Source organism: Lepidochelys kempii, chromosome 5 (genome assembly GCF_965140285.1).
Source record: "Lepidochelys kempii isolate rLepKem1 chromosome 5, rLepKem1.hap1, whole genome shotgun sequence".
Taxonomy (NCBI): domain Eukaryota; kingdom Metazoa; phylum Chordata; order Testudines; family Cheloniidae; genus Lepidochelys; species Lepidochelys kempii.
Genome location: NC_136384.1, coordinates 44,519,994 through 44,545,287, shown reverse-complemented (window position 1 = coordinate 44,545,287; position 25,294 = coordinate 44,519,994). Strand labels below are relative to the sequence as shown.

The following is a 25,294-nucleotide window of genomic DNA, read 5'->3' as shown; positions in this document are numbered from 1 at the left end:
GTACTGGCTGCATCCTCCCACTTGATCCAGCAGTACAAATTCACTCCAGTGACAATGCTCTACCTCCCAAAACACACACACACTCCCCCCACTGATAGAGGAAATAAGTCAAAGGACCTGCACTAAACGGGAATCAACTCTATGGCAACTGTAACAAAAACAAAGACAAGATGGTTTAATTTGTGATCTGAACTGGAGATTAATTTTATCTCACAAAGACTGTGTATAACTGTACTGATTGACTCCAATTTCTCATTCAGTGTTTAAATCCTTTTATCAAAGGCATACTGCACTCTTCATTGACGTTAACTTGTTAAAGTTGCTCTCTCTTTATTCAGACCTCTTATTTGAGTACTTTCCTTTTTGCTATAAAAATATTCAGAAAGTTTTATAATGGTAAAGACTGAGTGAATTAGGGAAGTTTTGACCAGCAGGCAATCATTCATTCTCTGTGCTCAAAGCAAAACTAAAGCGAATGTTAAAAAAGTATGTAGTACACAGGTTAAGAAAAGAGTGTCTGTACATCTCGATATAGTGCTTAGAATCTAAGCCTTAGATTATCCACAAATACAAAGTTAAGTCATAAGATTGTGCAAAATATTATATATATATATATATTATATTTTGCACAATATATTTTATATATATAAAATCAGCAACAACCCAAATTTAGGTGAACAACATTATGGCTACAAAAGGAAGCACTCAAATCATCAAATGCCAAAGTTAAAGTTGTTCAGACAGACATAGCCATGCCTCATTGTGTGTATGCATTTTAACAGTTTAAAGAATCACATACTACTTTTCTCTTAAAAAAAAAAAAAAGAAGAAGAAGAAGGAGTACTTGTGGCAATGAATACTTATAACACACTATTCATATAGATTATAATTACAGATTACATACTGGGTACCGGAAACTATTTTTCATTCCTTCTGAGGGTACAGTTGGCTATGTTCAGAAGAATATTTGGACACCCATCATATTCAGGGGATGTCATGTAATACATTCTAAACAACAATGGGAATTATAAAAAGCTGGTTAAGTTAAACAGCCGCAGGTCAGAGTTTGACACTGATTAGGATTGTCTGTATTCCAGAAGGACCCACAGTTTGCAAGGTGCTATCCACATATACAATAAAATCAGTCCCTGCCCCAGGAGAAAAAGATGCTGACACCAATATGTTCACCACAGAAGTTTCACAGATTTGTATCTTGGAAGCCAGATTTCAAGTTCAGCACTAATTTGAACTCCAACAAAGAATTAAAATTTTAACAAATGATCAACGCAATCTAAATTATGTACTCACTATCATGATATCAAGTATGTTCCATTCACCTCACTTCCTGGTTTCTATTACTATAAGGCAGGGGTTCTCAAACTGTGGGTCGGGACACCATTTTAATGGGGTCGCCAGGGCTGGTGTTAGACTTGCTGGGGTCTAGGGCTGAAGCCAAAGCCCCACTGCTCGGGGTCAAAGCCAAAGCTGAAGCCCGAGCCCCGCCACTTGTGGCCGAAGCCCAAGGGCTCCAGCCCTGGGCAAAAGGTGCTCAGGTTACAGGCCCCGGGTGCCTGGGGCTGATGCCCTCGGGCATTGGCCCCCACCCACCCAGGATAGTGGGGCTCAAGCTTTGGCTGTGTCTCCGCCCTGTCTGGGGTGGCAGGGCTTGGGTGGGCTCGGGCTTCAGTCCCTCTCGTGGGGTCATGTAATAATTTGTTATCAGAAACGAGTCACTGTGCAATGAAGTTTGAGAACTGCAGCTATAGGGTCAAAAAATTCTCCACAGGACCTATTGCCTACTGTGGGGTAGCAGTGGATTCCATTAACATAGTAAAAAGACAAGAGACGAGAAGACGTGGGGAGAAACAAAACGTTTCATGACCTTTTACACTAGTTAACTGCTTTAATTATAAAGCAATCACTAAAAATATAGTTACGGTTCAATTTATAAAGCAAGCAGGAATTTTAGTTTACTCATTATGGATTAATATTTTTCAGCAGAGTTCTAGTTTCCATGAGTGAGGCATTAGGCTAGAGTACATACATACATTCATACTGACACACTAATAAATCTTATGTCTGTACTCTATCTTCGGTTGGAATACCACAGAAAAGTCTGACAGCGATTACAAGTATTACACAAAAAACAAGGCCTTGGCTTTCTACAAATATTTATAACCATACCTCCATCTTTCAGACCATTATGTTGAGCAGTCAGGGCTTTAGTTAATACAGATGAAATCTGACAAAACATTAGAAGGAATCAGCACCCACTTTGCTCAGTGTATGTCCCAAGAGCTCACAAGGGGAACAGTTCTCACCAAAGAGGAACTCAAGTATTTTTGAAAATAGAAAAAAGAAAAGGAGTACTTGTGGCACCTTAGAGACTAACAAATGTATTTGAGAATGCATCCGATGAAGTGAGCTGTAGCTCAAGAAAGCTTATGCTCAAATAAATTTGCTAATCTAAGGTGCCACAAGTACTCCTTTTCTTTTTACGAATACAGACTAACAGCTGCTACTCTGAAACCTGAAAATAGAAAGTTCAGTAAGATTGGCATTTTAATCCTTCTGCTGATGGCAGTTAGTTTGCTGGAGACACACATTTGTGACAGCAGTAAAGAAACCTTATGGGAACTTTTCTACACTATTAAAAAATATATAGAGAAAAATGATTAGCTAATTGATCTAACTACCATTTTTTCCTTGCATGGACACAGTGCAATACTAGTTACCTCCACTGAGCATGATGGGGCATACCCTGGACTCCAAACTCAGTCAAGGTAAATAGCATCACACTGCAAGACAATGATGGTTAGATCAAGGTTCGTTAACACACCCCATCTTAACCTTGACCCATTTTTCTAGTATATGCAAACCCAGTATAACTTTGTGAACTCCCACCCTACTTCAACATCAGAAAGAGATACACTACTTGATTTAAACAGGTTAATGGAACAGCATGAAAACCATGTTAGGCCCCAAACCAGTAACGACTGACACACATGCTGAACTTTATGACAGTGAGTACCCTAATGAAATCAGTGGAACTACTCATGATAGTAAAAGTTAAGCGTGTGTGTAAGTATTTGCAGGACTGGAGCCATACAGCGGGCTCCTTCTCCCTGCTGTTTTCACAGGACCTCTCAATTTAGCAATATGTCTTTTAGTGGAAAGAGTGTCTCAGAAATGCCACAAAATATTCCATTTAACCATTATGAGAAATGCATCTGAGCAGGTGGTGAGCTTCAAGATTGCTGTGCAAAATAGTTAGTTTCTTTATGATACCTTCCTGCGCCGCTTCCCGCAGGCCCCAATGGCCTGGAGTGGCGAACTGCAGTAGGTGGGAGCTGTGATCGGCTGAACCTGCAGATGCTGCAGGTAAACAAACTGGCCCGGCCCGCCAGGGCTTTCCCTGGCGGGCCGCGGGCCAAAGGTTGCCGCTCCCTGGTCTACATGCTGATTTAACTGCACAGTTAGTTGTAACAGCTGCTTTAGTCTTGAGTAAATATACAGTACTGTACCCTTCTCCACGAATAGGTTCTCTTTAAAAGGAATTTTTTGCATTGAGTTCACCATGCCTTTAAAAAAAATTTTAAAAGCTAGTGTTAAAGCTTTCATACAAACTGACAAAAGCTAGGAAACCAAAAGTGCAGAGTAAAAGTTAACCCTTTCTCAACTTACGCTATTTATTTTCAGGTGTACTATAAGTAACAGCCCAAATCAGTGAAAGGCTTCTAATTTAGATTATTGTCAATATAGCTGGTCAAAAAGCATTTAGCAAAAAAATGCAAAGTTTATTTCCATTTTGCAGGGCTCAAAATGGTCCCCATTTTTAAATTTTTGCTATTTTCCCTCCATATTTTTTGTTTAGCATAAACAGTTTTCCTACTGAAATCAGTATTTTCATAAATGAAAAAATTTCAATAATGATTTCAAAAAAGAATTTTTTTTTGGGGGGGGGGGGGGGGGAATCTATAAAATTTTAACAGTAAATAATGTTCCGGAAAACTGTGATATTGTCAAACATTTTCACAAAATTTTTTGGTTTTATGAAAAAACATTCGTGCTGAAACAAAAATGCAATGTGAAAAATTTTGACTGACTACTTATAAGGTTTTAGATTTATCTTGCTGCCAACACTTCACATATTTAAACATTATTTGTGCATGTGGAAGGTCTAATTTCTGAAAGCTTCAATTACTGACAACACTGATGTCACATCATAAAGTTAGTTGTCATACCAGACTATTGGTTCTAGATGGCGCTCTTCAAAATAATGTATTTAGATCAAGTTTTTCAAAACAAAGTGGTGCTGTAAGCAATGTAATCCCTAACAATCTTTGATTCTTTTTCCAATGCATTCTTACACTTCAGTTTAACAACCTTCAGAATCTACCTACACAGTAAAAACCTTTAGTTCTGTTGGAACAATAAAATGGCAGGGTACATCAATATGCTTGTGATTCAGTAGTTTTATTTTAAACAAAGGATGCCTAAATGCAACGAAGTGTGCAAGTTTCTGCTAAAACCCTTCTATACGCAAGGATTCCTTTTCAAGTAAAACTAGTTTTAATCTCAGCATCAAAACTGATTGACTGTGTTGCCTTGGGCAAATCATAAATATCATACTTTCGAAAATGTGTACGACGTGATGGTCCTAAATGCTACGGCTAAAAGAAGTGTAACTTAAGGACCACATTTCTGAGAGTCTTTGTCTAAATCCTCATAGCTGTTTCCCCATCTAGAAAATGAGGACAATATTTATCTACCGTCCCAGGGTGTTGAAAAGTAGGAGTTAACATTTGTACAGTGTTCTGATGGTATTACTACTTAAGAAACCATTAGCATGTCAAAATGTGTTAAATTCTTGTGGTGCATGAGCCAAATGAAAATGCCATTAATTCTTCAGATATAAAATTAACCTGGAAATAATTTAAGAGAGTGTGGTGGTCTTCAAATGGTTAATTACCATGTTAACCGCCTGTTTCAAAGGAGTTCTGAAATTTATAAAAGATTTGCTACCCCTATAGTATCTCAACCAGTAAATCACAATACTTTCCCTATGCTAACACATCTTGCAGTAGTGACCCAGCACATCTCCTCCCTCCTGATGGGAGAGTCTCTTCATTACTGAGACTCACCTAAGCCAGTACAAGTAAGGTTTGCACCTGCTTCCATTCCCATCAAAGGGTTTCCTTGCCTTTTAATTGTACTAGCCCTGTTCTTATGCAATACTTATTCTGAAACTGAGACAGAGTGGCTGTTCCAAAATTGGAATGTCATTAAGTAGCCACTTCAGAACAGGGTTGGGGAAGAAGTGTAAACAGATTAAACAATAAAGCAGTCTAAACTGCAAGACTAGAGAGCTATAGGAATGAAGAAGAAGATCTTCTGATTAGCCACATATTTCTAGAAAAAGGATAATTTTGACATCTTTGTATTAAAGGGAAACCACTAATTTAAAAATATAAATATTGATTTTTTTAACCTATTATTGTTGCAAGTAGCTCTAAAGTCATGATAATTGAAAGACTGAAGAAACTGGTTCTCTCTCTCTTGTTTGTTTATTCTGTGTATTTAACAGCACTATCTACTCCTGTGATAGATATTGTAATTAGGCTGTGATTTAGTCATGGAAGTCACGGAATTCGTGACTTCAGCCAGCACCAGCTGGGAGCTGCAGAGTATCCCCAGAGCTCCCAGCCGCCAGCGGAGAGGTGCCCTAGAGCTCCCAGCCTGCCCGCAGCTGCCCAGGCTCCCCATTTAGTCATGGACATCTTTAGTAAAAGTCCAGGACAGGTCATGGGCTTCTGTTAATTTTTCATTATTGCCCGTGACCTGTTCATGACTTTTACTAAAAACATCTGTGACAAAATCTTAGCCTTAATTATAATCCCACACAATATCTTTGGGAACAGTATTATGTTAAGTTTCTGTAGCACTGTGGGTCAGGGATTGTATGCAATTCCAGATGGCAGGGATCTCTCAGCTCCTCCAAGAGCTAAAGAACAGCAGGGGTGATTAAACTAAAGTTATTCACCTTTAACACTTCCAGAGAGGTACTACCCCCTGCAGAGGCTTGCCTACACTGGTTCAAATTGGGCTGTCCAGAGACCCAAAGAAAAGGCTTTGGGCATAGAAAGTCTGAGTTTAAATGGACACTGGCTTTCTTTCTGATCCAGTAAGCAGACAGGATCTTCTGTCCAAGGGGGACCCAACCCTTGGCGAAAGAGTTGAAAAGACTAGGTCTACTCGGGCCCCATAAGACTGATGGTTGACTCCTGGTAAGCTTTTAGCACATGAATAAGAATGTTTATTGTTTTTTATATGTTTTCACCTTAAGAATATACATCGTTGCTCAGAAGGGGCTGTGTGGTAACACGTAACTGTTGGCAATAGGGTCTGTCATAAATATAAAGGAAAGGGTAACCACTTTTCTGTATACAGTGCTGTAAAATCCCTCCTGGCCAGAGACAACATCCTGTTACCTAAAAAGAAAAGGAGTACTTGTGGCACCTTAGAGACTAACCAATTTATTTGAGCATGAGCTTTCGTGAGCTACAGCTCACTTCATCGGATGCATACCGTGGAAACTGCAGCAGACTTTATATATACACAGAGAATATGTGTATATATAAAGCTGTAGCTCACGAAAGCTCATGCTCAAATAAATTGGTTAGTCTCTAAGGTGCCACAAGTACTCCTTTTCTTTTTGCGAATACAGACTAACACGGCTGTTACTCTGAATCCTGTTACCTATAAAGGGTTAAACTCAGCTAACCTGGCTGGCACCTGACCCAAAGGGCCAATAAGAGGACAAAATACTTTCAAATCTTGGGCGGGGAGGGGGTTTGTTTGTGCTCTTTGTTTACGGGGTTGTTCTCTCTTGGGACTGAGAGAGGCCAGAGAGAAATCCATCTTCTCCAACCCATCCTAATGCAAGTCTCCAATATTGCAACCAGTATAGGTAAGCCAAGCAAGGCGGATTAGTTTCTCTTTTGTTTTATGTGAATTTTCCCTGTGTTAAGAGGGAGGTTTATTCCCGTTTTCTGTAACTTTAAGGTTTTGCCCAGAGGAGGATCGTCTGTGTTTTGAATCTGAATACCCCGTAAAGTATTTTCCATCCTGATTTTACATAGATGATTTTTACCTCTCTTTTTTTTAATAAAATCCTTCTTTTAAGAACCTGACTGATTTTTCCATTGTTCCAAGATCCAGGGGTTTGGGTCTTTGATGATTTTGTAACCAATTGGTTAGGATATTGGTCTCAAGCCTTCCCAGGAAAGGGGGTGTGTAGGTCTTGGGGGGATAATTTGCGGGGAGATATCTCCAAGTGGTCTCTTTCCCTGTTCTTTGTTTAAAATGCTTGGTGGTTGCAGCATACGGTTCAAGGACAAGGCAAAGTTGTATCTTGGGGAAGTTTTTAACCTAAGCTGGTAAGAATAAGCTTAGAAGGTCTTTCATGCGGGTCCCCACAGCTGTACCCTAGAGTTCAGAGTGGGGAAGGAACCCTGACAGGGTCAGAGCCCTAAGAGAGACAGTGAAGAGCAGGCACCGGCCTTCAGGCAGACTGGCTTGCTAGGGATATTGCAGTGTAAGGCAGGAAGCTCTGCAGCCTTAAAAACCTCTGGTCAGAAGGGAGTGGGATAAAGGTCCCTGCCCACAGATATTTGGAAACCTGACTGGGCACTCCTGGAGTAGACTATAAATGCTGGAGGGGTAGGGGTAGAGATAGAGGTGCAGTTACCCTGAACCTGTGACAACTAGATTTTGCCATTTGCCACATATAAACTAGTTTAATCTCTTACTAACGATCCATACAATAACAAGGGAGGGAGAAAAGGACTGGAAAGCCACAAAAATCTGCCAGGTGGAGGAGGGGAGGTAAGCAGTAATGCAGGTGAAACTAATTTTCACTCCTTTTTAAAACTAACTAATTCAGGCTGGCAGTCTCTCCAAGTGCAATACGGCTGCAGAACCAGCATTTCTTATATGGAGACGCTCTCCAGAGGACAAGATCTCTTGAATTTTGTAGTAGTAGGGTTGCCAGCTCTGAAATGCAGAAAAACCAGCCACTGACCAACTCCCCAGGTCCCCACCAGCCTGACCCTCCTCTTCCCCTCCCATGCAGGCTGTAGCGCAGGTGGGCACTTGGGGGTGGTTCATGGCCTCTTTGCCTGTTACATTCCCATGAACTTCTACACTCACCCCCCTCCCAGAAGCTTCAGCCCTTGAGTAAGTCCCCATTACCATGCCATCCCAGGAGCCCATGCATTGTCCACCATGGTCTCCACCACCTTCTCTCCCCCTGCTGGTGAGCCTCAAGTCCCTCACGCACTAAGAGTACCTGCCATGGGTTTGGCAGGTTGAGGGCCTGGCTTACAGAGTGGCATCTGGCTGCTGTGCCAGCCACGGTCCACTTCAAGCCATGTGACTTGTGCGCACTGGAAATTGTATGCTGCATGGCCGCCGTCAAGTGTGCATGCTGCAGTTTACAGAAGTAACACTGGTGCCATGACCAAAAAAAAAAAAAAAGGCAAAATTTCCACCGGCAACAGGCAAGGCACTGCAAAAACTGGCCAGGTAGCAACCCTATGTAGTAAAAAGAGTTGCCAACATTAAAGGGCAAATTTGGGGAGGATCTTGTAAGACAACACAGGCAGCACAAGAATCCTGCCTGAGCTGCAAGGTTCTCCCCTCCAGCAGTAGAGGCCACTCTACCACTTATTCAGCAAACAACCATAGCAGCTGTCTGCATTATCACAGGGCACCCCAGTGGGCTCCAACAGGCCAGAGTTCTGGAGCAGACTCAGCATAACCCCTTTTCTGAGGTTGGACTAATTCCCTCTGCCACCACAATGCCAAAAGGAGGAGTCAATGGAGAAGGGCCCAGGGGAAACCCCCGCAAGCTGGAGCCTGCCAGACAACTGGGGCTGGAGGAAGTGGAGGGCTGCAGGAGCTTGCTGGTTGAGTTGGGAAGCCAGACAGTGGGGAGACAGGAAAGCCAAAAGCTGTGGGGAGAAGAGGGGAGAGACTTGGAGCCCAGAAGAGCCAGAGCCTGCATTTTTGTGCACACATTTTGTACGTATCGAAGGTTGATTTTTCAATCTTTAACTGTCATCCACACACTGCAGGTAGGGAGGGGGGAAACTGAAAAGCCAGAAGACAATCCAAAAGCAAGATATACTGATTTTTAAAAAAAACAGCACAAAAAACTTGATTATGAGATTGATTCATTTTACTCTCAGAACTGAATATAGTATAAATCTGATATAGTATACCATACTCAGGCAGTACTGGGTATAGCATAAATCTGATATGCCATTAAGGACAGATCTTATTGCATTTTATCACAAGATACTATTGCTAAATACAGAGTGGTACTGATTGAGGAAGCAGCTTACATAATTTGACAGATAGACCTGTAAAGTTGGCTCACATAATTTTAAATATCAATAATTACATAAAAAGAAAAAAAGGAGTACTTGTGGCACCTTAGAGACTAACAAATTTATTTGAGCATAAGCTTTCGTGAGCTACACCTCACTTTATCAGATGCATTCAGTGGAAAATACAGTGGGGAGATTTATATACCTAGAGAACATGAAACAATGGGTGTTACCATACACGCTGTAACCAGAGTGATCACTTAAAGGTAAGCTATTACCAGCAGGAGAGGAAAAAAACCTTTTGTAGTGATAATCAAGGTGGGCCATTTCCAGCAGTTGACAAGAACATCTGAGGAACAGTGGGGGGGATAAACATGGGGAAATTACTTTGTGTAATGACCCATCCACTCCCAGTCTCTATTCAAGCCGAAGTTAGTTGTATCCAGTTTGCAAATTAATTCCAATTCAGCAGTCTCTCGTTGGAGTCTGTTTCTGAAGTTTTTTTGTTGAAGTATTGCCACTTTTAGGTCTGTAATCGAGTGACCAGAGAGATTGATCACACCACACCCAGACCACACCACACGATCCATTGTCTACAGAGAAGCTCTACGATACAGCTGCATTTGCTCCAACCCCTCAGACAGAGACAAACACCTACAAGATCTCTATCAAGCATTCTTACAACTACAATACCCACCTGCTGAAGTGAAAAAACAGATTGACAGAACCAGAAGAGTACCCAGAAGTCACCTACTACAGGACAGGCCCAACAAAGAAAATAACAGAACGCTAATAGCCATCACCTTCAGCCCCCAACTAAAACCTCTCCAACGCATCATCAAGGAACTACAACCTATCCTGAAGGACGACCCATCACTCTCACAGATCTTGGGAGACAGGCCAGTCCTTGCCTACAGACAGCCCCCCAACCTGAAGCAAATACTCACTAGCAACCACACAACAGAACCACTAACCCAGGAACCTATCCTTGCAACAAAGCCCGTTGCCAACTGTGTCCACATATCTATTAACGGGACACCATCATAGGGCCTAATCACATCAGCCACACTATCAGAGGCTCGTTCACCTGCACATCCATCAATGTAATATATGCTATCATGTGCCAGCAATGCCCTTCTGCCATGTACATTGGTCAAACTGGACAGTCTCTACATAAAAGAATAAATGGACACAAATCAGATGTCAAGAATTATAACATTCAAAAACCAGTTGGGGAACACTTCAATCTCTCTGGTCACTCGATTACAGACCTAAAAGTCACAATACTTCCAAAACAAAACAAAACAAAAAAAAAACCCCCACAACTTCAAAAACAGACTCCAACGAGAGACTGCTGAATTGGAATTAATTTGCAAACTGGATACAATTAACTTAGGCTTGAATGAAGACTGGGAGTGGATAGGTCATTACACAAAGTAAAACTATTTCCCCATGTTTATCCCCCCCTCCTTCCACTCCCCACTGTTCCTCAGACATTCTTGTCAACTGCTAGAAATGGCCCACCTTGATTAACACTACAAAAAGGTCCCCCTCCCCCAGCTCTCCTGCTGGTAATAGCTCACCTTAAGTGATCACTCTGGTTACAGTGTGTATGGTAACACCCATTGTTTCATGTTCTCTATGTATATAAATCTCCCCACTGTATTTTGCATCCGATGCAAAATTGAATGCATCCGATGAAGTGAGCTGTAGCTCACGAAAGCTTATGCTCAAATAAATTTGTTAGTCTAAGGTGCCACAAGTCCTCCTTTTCTTTTTGCGAATACAGACTAACACGGCTGCTACTCTGAAACCAATAATTACATAGGATCCAAATGGAAATTTTTGACAAGACATTGTATTACATTCTCACGAACTACCTAATCACGACATAATGTTTTTAGATTACAATATTTCATATTTAATTTGCATTTAACAAACATATCAATTTTAAATCAAGATTTTCCACAAACAGCTGCTTTTCTTAAACATGAGCTCAACTTTACTCTCATGAGACAAACTACAGAAGAAAAGCCAAATGTAAAATCCTGTTTCCTGTAAATTTAAACAGATGTTTTATATAATCAAAAGCAACCCTCTATTGTGGAGGTCTTGTATAGACTATATCCTCCATTACATTCCAGGGGTGAGGAAGGGGGAAATCTAAAAAGAACTAACAAATCTAAAAAACTAAAAGGAGACTTGACCCAAAAGTAAATAAATCAGACTTAATTCCTGTTATAAATGCATTACAAGAATGAGGGTTCCAATGTGTTCATTTTAAACAAGTTTGGAAATTTCCTGTTTTGAATCAGTTGTAGAGATAGTTTACAAAATACAGAAGTATTTTCAAAGCGGGATTCCAGTATCTGCTTGGCAAGGATATACGTCATGCAACGTAGTTAATTAATACTAGATGTCTTATTGTTACTAGTTTTGAGTCAGAGTTAGAAATACTGTAGCATGGCTGTTAAAAGTTCGGCAGTGTGCCATTGTAATGGCTAACAGGATTTTTGTTCTGAGAAATCAGAACACAGTTATTTAGATAGGCATCACCAAGTGGATGTTTGGCATGGCTTGGCCTTGAAACAAAGTAACATTAATTCATATACTGTCCTAGGAGAATTTGTTCCCCATTCTTAAGGCCAACAAGTTATACAATAAAACTAACTACTTTGAAATTAAACCCAGTAATGTTTCCCATGACTAGCACAAAATTGATATCTGTGGTTCATATCAAAAAGGAATATGTCTCTCTAGCGCAAGAGCGTGGGTGTCGATATTCAAACAGAAATATAGAAAAGCAAACAGAAAACCAAGAAAAACAAGAAGCACTTTTGCCTCTCACATCTACCTAACGGAGAGGTACTGTTAGTATATCGGCTTGTTTGTCAGCCTGAGATACAATTTTGGGTGTGACTTTTTGATATGCTTATATTGTATACTAATGTGTAAACGAAGGACAGAGACACTGTCTTTTGCTTCTGCCTGACCAGATAGGTTTGATACCATAATGGGAAGAGATAAGGGATAGAACTAAAGTGTTACAGCGTATGGTGGGAGCGTAATATAAAAGCATACGCGGAAAGGCTGCCTGGCTCCTCTCTCAAGCCAAGGTCAAGCAACCAGTTAGGAGGGGCAAGGAGGTTTGAGGGGGCCTAAGACACCCTAAAAGCCAAAGAAAGGCCTGGCCTTGGCCAGAACACCACCTCATTCCTTACCCCTCCCATGGGATACAAAAGAGGTGGTATGAAGACCACCCTGACTCACAACCCTCCAAAACGAAACTTGACCATAAGTTGTAAGGGGTGAGACTAGGCGCATGCACTGCAGGTATATTTGGGCCTGCTAAGGAGGTGGGAATGGGGAACGGGGACAAGGCAAAGCTCTGCAGCATCAGAGCTGGGAAGAGGGATACAGGGTAAATGCTTTGCGGCATCAGAGCTGGGAACAGAACACTAGGAAACAGACTCTGCCGGCATGTGGAGCTATGGATATGCTTGCTTTCAACTAACCCAATAAACATTGCATTGCCTGCACTTTGGAGGTCTTCTGCTTTCTGTCTGTGTGACAAGAACCAGGGGAGGGGGTGAAGGGAAAGCCCTCTAACATGCCTTCAGCCCGAGTTCTTTATGCAGACATGCTTTCACCATGCTGAAGGCAGAGTTAGCTTATACATTTGGGAATAAAAAGGAAATTACAGTCAATAATAAAGGATAAAAAATAATAGATAAAATAGTGCCAATAGCGGAAGAGTAGCTGACTGATGAATGTAACTTACTGCTTCGGCACAAATTGGTGGAAGGAGAGAAGGTCTTGCCTCTCCTTGATGATTGATATAGTACATGCAGCAGGTCACGTAGTCTATCATGATCTTGACGGATGTACCCTTGATTAATGGAAAGAACTGGATACAGGCTTTCCTGACCGTTCTCAGTTCAAGGAGGCTGATGTGCAGAAGAGACTCCTGAAGCATCCATTTGCCCTGAAAGGCGTGTCCCTCAGGCACACTCCCCCACCCCAAGATGGATGTAACCGATGTTACGGTAATAGTGGGAGGAGGTTGAGTGAAAGGAACTTCTATACAGACCTTGAATGGGTCCTTTTGCCAATTGAGTGAGCTCAATACTTGGCGAAGGACAGATATTAGCTTGCCTAGGCTGTGCCTTTTTGGAATATAGAATGTTCTGAACCATCCTAAAAAGTAGTGAAGGTGTAACCTGATGCATTGTGTCACACAGGTGCAGGCTGCCATAGGACCCAGCAATTGGAAACCATATTTTGCCAACATCTGGGGGCTTATCAGTATTGTTAAAGTCATACACCGTTCCACGGGAAGGTAAGCTCTGGCTGTTAAGGCATTCAGAGAAGCCCCTTTGAAGTTTATTTGTTCTAGTGAGGTCAAAATGGACTTCTTGATGTTGAGTTGAAATCCTAGCCTACAGGACAGGGACAGTCATCTTTACTGCAGAGAAAACTTGGTTGTACAACCAGCCCTTCCAATTGTCAAGGTTAGGAAAGATGATTATTCCCAGTCAACATAGGTGAGTATCTACCACCACCATGACCTTTGAGAATACCCTTGGGGGCAAAGGAAACCACTCAATATTGGATGGGATCCTGACTGTAAAATGGAGAAATCTCTTGTGAGAGGGATGAAGGGCAACATGAAAATATACAACCTGAAAGTCAAGAGCTACGAACCAATCTTTGAAATCTAATGACGGAATTATAAATGCGAGAGTCACCATCCTGAATTTCTATGATTTCACAAAGGCATTTAAGAGCCTGCCCTCGAATATCAGTCTCTATCCCCTATCCCCATTCATTTTTGGAACCAGAAAGTAGTTAGAAGAGAAACCCTTCCACCTGTGCTGGATTGGAACTAGTTCTATGGATCTTACACATAGGACAGAGATAACTTCCTGTCTCTGTAATGGTTCACAAGATGGGCCCCAGAAAAGGGTCGGGAAGGGGAGTGGAATCAGGAGGAAGGAGAGTGGTAAAATGGGTGGAGCAACCCAATATTATATCCTTGAAACCCCAATTTGTCAGAAGTAATCTGTTCCTAGACAGGTCAAAAATGGAAAATCCAATTGCCAAAAGATGGCAGATGGGTAGGATGGTGCAGCTGCAGATTCTCAAAGCGAGGATGTTCCTCGCCCTTGGCAGACCATCAGAATTAGCTGAGTATGACAGTTGGGCAAAGGTAACAGTAGTGGTAGGAAGAAGAAAAGGAGTACTTGTGGCACCTTAGAGACTAACAAATGTATTTGAGCATAAGCTTTCATAAGCTACAGCTCTCTTTTTGATACGTTGGTCTCTTTCTAGTTGACTCTATGGATCTATGATAGTTAGAAATTGGACCAGACAGAGATCCGAGTGTGGCCCTTGAGTCTTTTAAGGTATATACGGATTTGTCTGTGGACTCTGAAAAAAGTTGGAGTCCATCAAAGGGGAGGCCTCCCACAGTATTTTGGGCCTCCCTAGGAAAACCAGACAGCTGCAGGTAAGACACTTGATGCATGACAACAGCAGTGGAGATGGATAAAGCTGCAGCACTGGTTGCCTCTAGGGAGGCTTGCTATGTTATCCTCACTAAGAGCTGACCTTCACCCATAATGGCTCTGAACTGTTTTTAGTGTTCCTCAGGGAGACAAGTGTTTAATTTACTATAATTGGTGTCATATTTTGCCATCAGAGCTTGGTAACTTGTGATCCTGAATTACAGGATTGCAGAAGAGTAGCTCTTGCGACAGAATATAGTAAGTCGTTTTTGGTCTTTACCATAAGGCACAGACTTTGTATGATGCTGTCTGGCATGTTCATTGACTACATCCATAACTAAAGAATTTGTTGGTGGGTGGGAGAAGAAGAACTCAGAATGTGTGTCTGCACATTTATATATAGGCGATGCCATGGCAGGGGTGTGCCAGTTTAATGTTAACAGGTTTTTAAAGAGTCTAACTGACAGGTGATGCAATTCATGCAGCGAATTAGACCTCTTACATTCAACAAAGTTTATGTTGTGACTCTTGGACCTTTTCTAAAGAAATTTGGAGCAAATCAGCAATGTTTCATCAGCATGTGAAACGGTTTAAAAACATCAGCCAAAGAAGATAGTAGAGGCATTATCTGGCAATATGTGTAGGGATATTTTGCTCCTCAAAAGTTTCTTCCTGAGGCTAAGGCTGCTGAGGAGGAAGAGAGGGAATAGGAAAATGTCTTTGTCTATGCTCCCCATGGGAGTAGCTAGGAGCTCTTGAAAACAGCTAGCAACAAAGAGTCCATGTTCCAAATATGGCCACTGATGTGGACCATAAGGTAGAGGAGGGGGCATTCAGGATTGATCATACCAATGAGGAGGGCCCCGAAAGTTATTTCTCCCAAGCCACGTCCCTCTCAGGGTAGGTGACCAAGGAGATGTCCTCACCATGATAAGATGGGAGATCCTTGAATAGAGATGCGGGAATCCCAGGAATCATCTTGAACATAGTCCAACAGCGTGGCAGACAATGAAGGTAAAGTAGTTGTCTACCCTATGCAGCAGTTAACGGAAAGGTAAGAGGCAACAGGGAAAGAGATGGTCTCAGCAATCCAGTAGATCTTGGTACTCACAAGCACTTTGTATCCATTAGCAATGGAAACTCTGCTTCTTCAGAAACAAAAAGATCCCTGGAGTATCTTAATTTTTGTGGTACTGAATGTATCTGAGCCAAAGTCGACTGAGGCTCCATAAGAGTCGGGGTCAGTACCAATATTGTTGATTGTTTCACCGGTTTCTGTAAGTGTAAGGGCACTTATTCCTTCAGAGGCACGTGTCTAACAGTCAATGTCAGTACCTGAGATGTTGACAGCTTCTGGCACACTGATATACCAGACTGGGATACCAGTTTGGATACTGAGGTGGATGTTACTAGCCTCCAGGCATCAGAATGCTTGGGGTCTGCAAAGGGTACCAGTTTCCAAGAAGCAGAGTTCTTGGATCCATCAGTACCAAGGACATCTTCAGTATTGAAACATGCTTGGTACAGCGGCTCTTAGAGGAACTCAAAGTCTTTGACAAGTTCCTGGTAGCAGGACCACTTGGAGCCTCAAAGGTACCTATTCTGGGAACTGAGGGCTCCTGGGGTGACCAAGATTTCGTCAAAGAAGGCTCTCTGGTGGGAGACTCAGAACTTCTCTTCCTTGGAGCCTTGTCAGTACTTTCACCCTTATCTCACAAAGATCTCAGTGACTGGGATACAAAGGTCAACGGGGCAGTAAATGCAGCATATGGCTGATCTTCTGAGCCGGGTCTGAAGCTGGTCTGAGGGCTTGCTCCATCATGTGGAGCCAAAATTTAATTTCTCTGTTCTTTCTGGAACTGCTCTTAAAAGAAGTACAGATCTTACCCTTGGATGGTATTTGGATGTCCCCTAAACAGAGGCACCAAGAATGACCATCGCTAACCAAGATGGTCTAACAGCAGGAAAGGCAGCGCATGAAGCTTGGCATAACCCAGCATAACAAGCAAAGAAAAAAAGGCAGGTGAAAGGTGTTGGGTTTGACAGAAAAACAATGGTAAAAAAGGGGGTCTATCCAACCAACTAAAACTACACTAAGCGACAGTAAAAGGCAAGCTTCAGGAAAAACTGGAAGCAGGCATGCTAAAGGCACTATCCCAGGCTGTCTGGTGGTTGTGAAGGAACTGAGGACAGTTCACTCACACATCTCTATATATCCTCAGTACAGGCAGAGCCCTACTACTGAAAATCTCTGATCAAAGTGGAGCACTCATAAGGACACTACTTGAAGAACTGTTTTCCCTAGAAATCAGCCATTACCAATTGGGAGATGACCCCAAAACACTCCAAGCAAACAGTCTCACCTTGTGTTCTTCAGTGTGGAACACTGTTTTCTATGCTCAAGCCACACACACATTAATATTCAACACAATCAGTCCTGTAGGATCATCACAAGAACTTTGAAACTGACTCCCACACTGTCAGTATGCTGCCTCATGGGGATTGCATCACCATCAGCAAGGAAGGATGCATGCCAAAGAAAGGAGACAAAAACAACTGAATACTCTGAGACACCCACTGCATGGACACTTCCACCACCTGAGAGATGGAAGTCCAGAAAGAGCTTTGCCTCTGAAAATTTCTTACCCCAAAATACCATTATGGAAAGCTGAAGAGTAACAAAATGGAAAAAATGCTGATGATTGTCAAGAACCTGGCTCCTTCAGAACTCCTCCACTCAGGCACTGACCTTAAACAAAAACATTCGTAAACTCTAAATCGATTAAGAGCATGGGGGGCAAAAACTGGAGATATGACCAAGTGGAAGTTGAAGAATGTCTAGGCTTTCCACATTCACATTCGGGGCCAAACACTGCCTGATGCAATGCCCTCTGTCAACATCTTGCACTTTGAGGAACTATTTGAGAAAAGTGATAACACCAGGTCTTGGTTGCAGTTTTGGAGCAATAAGCTATGATGCTGGTGGTCAGTAAAAAGAGAGGTTCTTTCTAATCCAAATTTTCTGCTGGTTTTACAGACAGTTAAACAACTTCAGAGAGCCAGTAAGGAAGCAGGCTTTTTTTAAAATATACATGTATATATAGAGCCCTACCAAATTCATCGTCCATTTTGGTCAATTTCAGCCATAGGATTTTAAAAATTGTAAATTTCATTATTTCAGCTATTTAAATCTGAAATTTCACAATGTTGTAATTGTAGAGGTCCTGACCCAAAAAGGAGTTGTGTGTGTGTGGAGGGGGATGGGTCGCAAAGTTATTGTAGGAGGGGTTGCAGTACTGCGTCTTCAGAGCTGGGCAGCAGCAATGCAGAAATAAGGACGGTATGGTATGATATAGCCACCCTTACTTCTGCACTGCTGCTGGCGTGGCGCTGTCTACAGAGCTGGGTGCCCGGCCACTAGCCGCCGTTCTCCAGCCACCCAGCTCTGAAGGCAGTGCAGAAGTAAGGGTGGCAATACTGGAAACCCCTAAAATAACCTTGTGATCCCCCCTGCAACTCCCTTTTGGGTCAGGGCCCCCAATTTGCAAAACACTGGTCTCCCCCATGAAATCAGTACAGTATAGGATAAAAGCACACAAAAGACCAGATTTCACAGTGGGAGACCAGATTTCACAGTCCGTGATGTATTTTTCATGGCCATTAATTTGGTAGGGCCCTACTAATAGGATAATTTCTCTCCATTCAAAGAAGTTACAATTAGCAACATGGAAACAGTATTTAAGTTACCATCCTAGCCTAGTAAATCTAACCATGCTACCACTAGCAATATCAATAGTGGCTTTAAGAAGACTGACATTTAGTCTTTAGAGCCAGTCAGGAATGGCTTTAGAGCCATACACATCTTACACTATTGGTTACTATCCCACCATTAGAGCTGTAAGGATGGACATGCTAGTGCAGACAAGATGCCAGCAGGCACCAGTTTTAGCCACCATATAGGGTAGCCCTACTCTGAGCATGGTGAGCTGACAGCTGATAGAACGCTGTGAGCTGGTCTCTGTGGCACCCCCCACCACTCCCACTGCTGTAAAGACAGTCCTCCAGGCTCACCAGCCTGGTGTACTTAAACTATCTCCACACTTTGAAACAAAGATTTTAAGATCTGTAAACTTTTGCAGTATGAAGACAAGATATGTATTAAAAAGCATCAGTGAGAACGGCAGCTTGGGGAAATCCAGTTCAGTCACCACCTTTATCCCTCTACACCCCTACAGGGATCCACAGCAGTTATAATAGTTGCAAACTGGAATCCGCTCACAGTCACTACACTACTGCATCAGTTTTTGTTTTTAAGACTATGGAGAGCTGACTGGAGTCCTTGTAAGCACCAAAATAGGAGACTTTGCATGCTCTACAAAATGAGAGACGCTACACTGTTTTAAATCTTGATCCTATTATGGTTCCCCATCCCCAGGGGCGAGAGACTCACTGCAGGTATGTAATAAGAGTGCCTTGAGAAGACAGGAACTGTAAGGGAAAGGTGAAAAATACAAGGGACTAAGGAGTTCCTCAATGCAATAACTTTCTTGCCAATCAGTATTTAAGGGACATAAACATGGCTGGCCTAAAAAATGTCTTACCTTAAATACTGTCCCATAATGAAAGTTTACTTTCAGGATTCTAGGAGCATCTCTCAGCCCTTCCCAACAAATCCATTGTGTTCTCATAAGACACACACTTCGCTTGTTGGACCTTGTGCACATTACACATTTTTGCACAGGTATAGCTACACTGGTACAAAATCCCAGAGTAAATGCAATGAACCAGTGTGACTTACTTCAGTTTCCAACTCGATAAAGTCACAACTGGTGCAACCCCAACTTTACACTGGTCAATCCATAACATAGACAACCCTTTGACCCATAACAAACAAAATGAGGGGGACAAACCACTGCATGCTTGTTTATTTTTAGAATGCAGCATAGATTCTAGTTTTAAAAGGCCAATTTACACCATTTATTCCTATCTCCCTATCAGTGCAGTATGTGTTATTTTACACTCACTACTCAGTCTACTTTTAAGTGTGCCAAGTGATGCTGCTTCTGCTACTTCCCTTGGGAGATTACTCCACAGGCTATAGATCTGCCAGGAATCTTTTCCTGATGTTCAGTCCAAGTTTTCCATTTCTGAATTTACATACCATTACTCCTAGCTATAGCTTCTTGTATTTAAGTTCTAAGCCATAACATTCCATCAATATAAATGTTTTGCATTCACAGATAGAGAAGGTGATGCTATTATCTTTGATAGAAATGATACTGGAAGGCAGAATGCAATTACACAGCTGCAGTTTAGTCAGGGACACCAGCCATCTGCACCCATGGAAAAAAAGGCAATTTTTAATTATTAAAAATCCTGAGTATGGTGACAGTTTTACACAGTACTCTATAAACATACATCCGTACACATTTTACAACTATGCTAATAAGGAGTTTTAACATTGAACAAGATAGGACAAGTTTGACGAGCTAGAAGAAATTTCAGAGAACAAATGCTGAGGATGTTTTTTGATAGCTAACAAGTCATAAATGCAAGATTTTCCAACTGCACTAAAAGGAGTGAAGAAATCCAATTTAAAAATCTTCTCGAGTTAAAGGCAAAAGCAACCATGACTGTACTATGTTTTGTATATTATTTTCTAAAAGGTCAAAAAGGTACTGAAAGTATTTTAAAAATTATTTAACACACCACAAGACATCTCCCTTGAGAATCAGTTTGCCTCTTCATCTTTTATAGAAAGTAGCTTGAACACCAGAACCATAGCACTGCTCAGACTGAAAGCGTTGAATGCATTTCCTCAAGGGTGACCGTAAATTTTACTTTTTGTGGGGATTTCTCTTTGTGTCTCCAGTGTGGAGGAAAATTTTCCACAGATATCTCATTTCATTCTCTAAATGCAGAACTGACTGGGTGTAGGGGGGGGGCAGAGTTTTGAAACTCCCACCTAATGGCATAAAAGCCACAACGAAAAACTTAAGGGGCTGTCCGTTCACATGCCCATATTACACATATATTAGTATTTTGGCTTTTTAACCACTGTTTTAAAATATGGGGTTTCTTAGCAAGCCAGATTAACACCATCAGACAGCGTATTTGTAATTCAAGCATAGTAAGTGATCAGACAAAGGTGCATTCTACAGCAAATATAGCAAGACACCAGCTGTAGCACCCCCCACCAGATCTCTCTGAACTGTTACCTTGCCCTGGGGTGCTGCAGCAAGCTGGCTTCCCCCAAAGCCCCAGGCTGCCCATGCAGAAAAGCGCCAGTCTCAGCACTCAGTCTGGGTTTAGAGAGCAGCAAATGCTTTCCAGTCTGGGTTTCAGAAACAGCTCATTTAATCTCATTCCACTGAACTGACTGCCCAATACTCAGCAAATAGGAGCAAGTGGCTATTTAATTGCAGGTTCCTCTATGACCTCTTAAAGGAGAGCCCATGCTCTCCCTACTTGAGCATCTGCTGATTGCTGGTGCCCCGCTTAGAGACACAAGGCTGGTCAGGTAGTATTTTGCATTGGACCAACTTCTGTTGTCATTTGAACAAAGTCACCCCCATCCACAAACAACTTCACTGACTTCTTATTTATTTCAGCCAGCTAAAACTACTCTCCTTGTTTTCAAAACCCTCTGTGGATTTGACCTGAGCTTTGTTTTCACTGCTAAAAAAGGTGTGGTTTTACCACTGGTTAATTAGTGCTCATTTAGTTAGCTACTGTGCTGTAAAATCCTAGTGGAGACAAGGCACCACACCTAGAGCATAGTGCTGACTTTGCAGTAAAAAACACAGGTGCCATTGGGCAGGTCTACACTTTAAAAGGTGCAGCTGCGCCACTATAGTGCTTCATTACGTCCATACCTATGTCCCCTCGAGTAACCATAGCACTGTCTACACAGGGGGCTAGGTCAGTATAAATACATCTCTCAGGGCTGGGGATTTTTCCCATCTTCTGGGCTATGAAGACATAGCCTAGCTGGCCAACTTCACTTACTTTGGGCCATATTCTGGTTTCAGTCACGGTGACCTAACTGTAGAACTCCTCCCCCTAAAACTAGGAATTACTCCTGATTTACACCTGTGTAACAGATCAGAATCCAGCCCAGGCGTACCTCTCCCCTCTTGCTTGGTCATTTAGGCACCAGGGTGCTGCAGCCCTATCAGAGTTGAGGTGCAAGCGTCACAAGGGTGTGTGCATGCTAGGGACACTTGAACCAGTGTAACAACATCAACACAGGTTTCAGAGGAGCAGCCGTGTTAGTCTGTATTCGCAAAAAGAAAAGGAGGACTAGTGGCCCCTTAGAGACTAACCAATTTATCTGAGCATGAGCTTTCGGGAGCTACAGCTCACTTCATCGGAGGTGGGCCCCCGGGGCCTTAAGCAATAGCTTAGTTTGCTTATGCCTAGCCCCGGTTCTGCCCCCGCCCTGCAAGCTCAGGTCAGCCCCGCTTCCCTGCGAGTCGCCAGCCCGGCGGGGCCGCCCCTGCTGCCCTGCGAGCCGCCAGCCCGGCGGGGCCGCCCCTGCTGCCCTAGGAGCTGGGGGCGCGGTTCGTCCGAAACCAGGCGGAACTCAGGGCCGATTCCCTCGGAGCGCGGGGTCACCGGGGAGCGGGGCCGACAACCAGCGAGCGCTGCCCGCCGGACCCAGGCAGCCCCCAGGGGGCAGCGAGCCACGCGGACCCGCCCAGGCACCCCGGGGAGCGGACTCGCCCCTGCCGGCGCTCACCTGGCCCGCGCAGCACGGCGCGGACATCCCCGCTCCCGGCGGCGGGGCTCGGCTCTCGGCAGCGTCCGCAGCCAGCGAGCAGGGGGCGCCGCCTCACCCGGCTCCGGCGAGGCTCAGCGGCAGCCGCCCCATGCGGAAGCGGCCAGCCCGGGAGACAGCCCTAGGTGCCCCCGCGGCTTGGCTCGGCGGGCAGGACACAAGCGCCCAGCTCGCTCCAGGCAGCCGGACAGGACTTGACTTTAGCCCAGCCCAGCCCAGCCCCTCCTGCAGAGCTTCCGCTGTCGTCAGGTTGGCGGCGCGGCACGGCCCTCATTGGCTTTCCGCCGCAGGGAGCGTCTCCAGCAGTTGACAAGAACTTGGGGGGGGGGAATAAACAAGGGGAAAGAGTCAAATTGTCAACTGCTGGAAATGGCCCACCTTGATTATCACTACAAAAGGTGCCCCCCCCGCCCCCCTGCTGGCAATTGCTCACCTTTCCTGATCACTCTGGTTACAGCGTGCGTGGTAACACCCATTGTTTCATGTTCTCTGTGTATATAAATCTCCCCACTGTATTTTCCAGGCATGCATCTGATGACGTGAGCTGTAGCACGAAAAGCTCATGCTCAAATAAATTGGTTAGTCTCTAAGGTGCCACAAGTCCTCCTGTTCTTTTTGCAGATACAGGCTGCTACTCTGAAACCCAAGAGTCCAGTGGCTCAGAGGAGAATGAGTGTGTGGCTAAAACAAACGATCAGGGTTCAAAATAGCCGATTCTAGTCCCTGGTCTTGGTGGGCTGCGCCTAGGCTGTGGGGGGTTATGCCAGCAGAGCTACGGCGCTGTACCTATACCGCTATTGTCAGTCTACACCGGCACCGCTTTAACGTGCCTTGTGTGGTCGCAGAGCAGCAACCACCTCCAGGAGGGGAGCAGCACCCAGCGGTGGTGCACTGTCTACACTGAGGCTTTACAGCACTGAAATTTGCTGCGCTCAGCGGGGTGTTCTTTCACACCCCTGAGCCAGAAAGCTGCAGTGCTGTAAATTGCCAGTGTAGACAAGCTGTCATGTAGATCTTAGTGCGTCCCTGGGCGCCAAACCAGCAGACCATGGTTCTTTGCACTTTTATGATAATAAAACACAGAGCTGTAACTAGGCATTTTAGCACCCAGCGAGAGCAAGCATCTTTGTACCCCCTAACATTTTTTGGGGTCATTTTTCCACCCAGAAGTGTTCTGTGGCTCCCCAGATGTTTTGGTTGCACCCCCCCACACACCCCAAATCAGACAGGCTGGGTGGTCTGCTAAGGTGAGTCGGGGTGGAGGTGGTGCTCCTCCACTCCCCAGCACCACCACACCGGACTGGCCCTAGCAAGCAGGTCTTTATGTTGCCTCCGTTTTGGCCCCATTTTCCCACCTCTGTGGCTTTGCGCCATGGGTAGATGCCCCTCTCAGGCTATGGCCCTGATAAAACTGCTACCTATATGATGTTAAATACACACACATACTCAGTCACCCTTCATCCCTCCTGCCCCATGAAAGTATATTTATTTCTGGTAATAACATTACAGGCCATTTAAGGGAAGGAATTTGTACAGTATGTTCCTACATTGCGGTGTTTTTAGAGTCAATAATCTTGGGTGTGAGTTTGTAAAACTCCAAATGAGACACAGACCTGCAAAACACATGGCCACTGGGAGGGATTTTTCTCCACAACAAATCTTCCCTAAAAGTCAACTCAGCTGTTTCACCCTCTTGCAAATAAAAGAAATAAATCCTTATTTCTTTCCATTGCCTTCCAGGATGCTTTATTTCAACATCTTCTATACCACAGTGTAAACAGGAGCCTTGGCTGATGAGCAATTAAGAACCACCACGTTATTGTGTTTTTAACATTAGCTAGTTAGTTATTTGATGCTTTTTTATGGTGCATATCCCTATAGGATCTGAGGCTTCAAAAACATCAACTAATTTATCCTCACAACTCTTCTGTGAGGCAGATGTTCGATTAAAGTAATAATATGTGTATGTTATGGGAAAATGTGAGAAAGAAAAGCCTAGAACAGACCCTGGATTGGCCTGACCATTAGAAGGAAATAGGCCTCTCAGCCTGCTGAGTCTGTGCTAATTGAGATATGCCTGTCAGTTTATAAGGTCTGTGTTAATTGTAGAAACACATCCCGAAACAAAAAGTCTGTTCTAAAGTGATAAGATTACCATCAAGGGCAGCTGGTGTTACAACTGTTTTCCTAAACTCAGGAATAAGATCTGTTAACCCCCATACTTGCATTTTTATCTTGTTTGTTTTCTTTTTATGTAACAAGTGGTATGAATAGGTTTATTGGAGTCTGTCATGCCCCAGTGATTTTAGAATGGTTATGTTAAAGAATGAATAGGTAATAAAATGTAGATGTGATAGAAAAAATGTTAAGTGAAATAGAGCGATTGCGATTGTATGTTTGTAAAGTTGAAGCACCAGCCTTAGAATCATAATAAACGACACCACATCTGGAGGAAGAAAAACAGCTACCCTCCGACAGGACCATTTGGCCGAAGAATGCACTGGGAGAGATAACCCGATAACCCTGAATCCATCCCAACTGCCCCAAGGACAGGGAGAACGGAGGCAACAAGATAACAACAAACCGTCATTGCTGTGCCATCTGCGTGATTGATT

At 43.3% G+C, this 25,294-nt stretch overlaps 1 protein-coding gene across 6 annotated transcripts in view; it reads right to left on the bottom strand.

Annotated features, from left to right (window-relative positions):
* The window catches only part of SERINC5 (serine incorporator 5), a 67,752-nt gene extending 44,590 nt beyond the window's left edge, over positions 1 to 23,162 (bottom strand). For 4 of the 6 annotated variants that reach the window (XM_073344121.2, XM_073344125.2, XM_073344123.2 and 1 more), the window contains exon 1: positions 22,641 to 22,914. In XM_073344121.2, coding sequence (XP_073200222.1) covers positions 22,641 to 22,667 — 27 coding nt within the window. In that variant the 5' untranslated portion in view covers positions 22,668 to 22,914. Of the gene's footprint in view, positions 1 to 904; positions 1,009 to 22,640; positions 22,915 to 23,112 lie in introns of those variants that run through there. The other 2 variants (XM_078852782.1, XM_078852783.1) reach the window with 2 other exon arrangements.
* Positions 23,163 to 25,294: the final 2,132 nt, after the last annotated feature.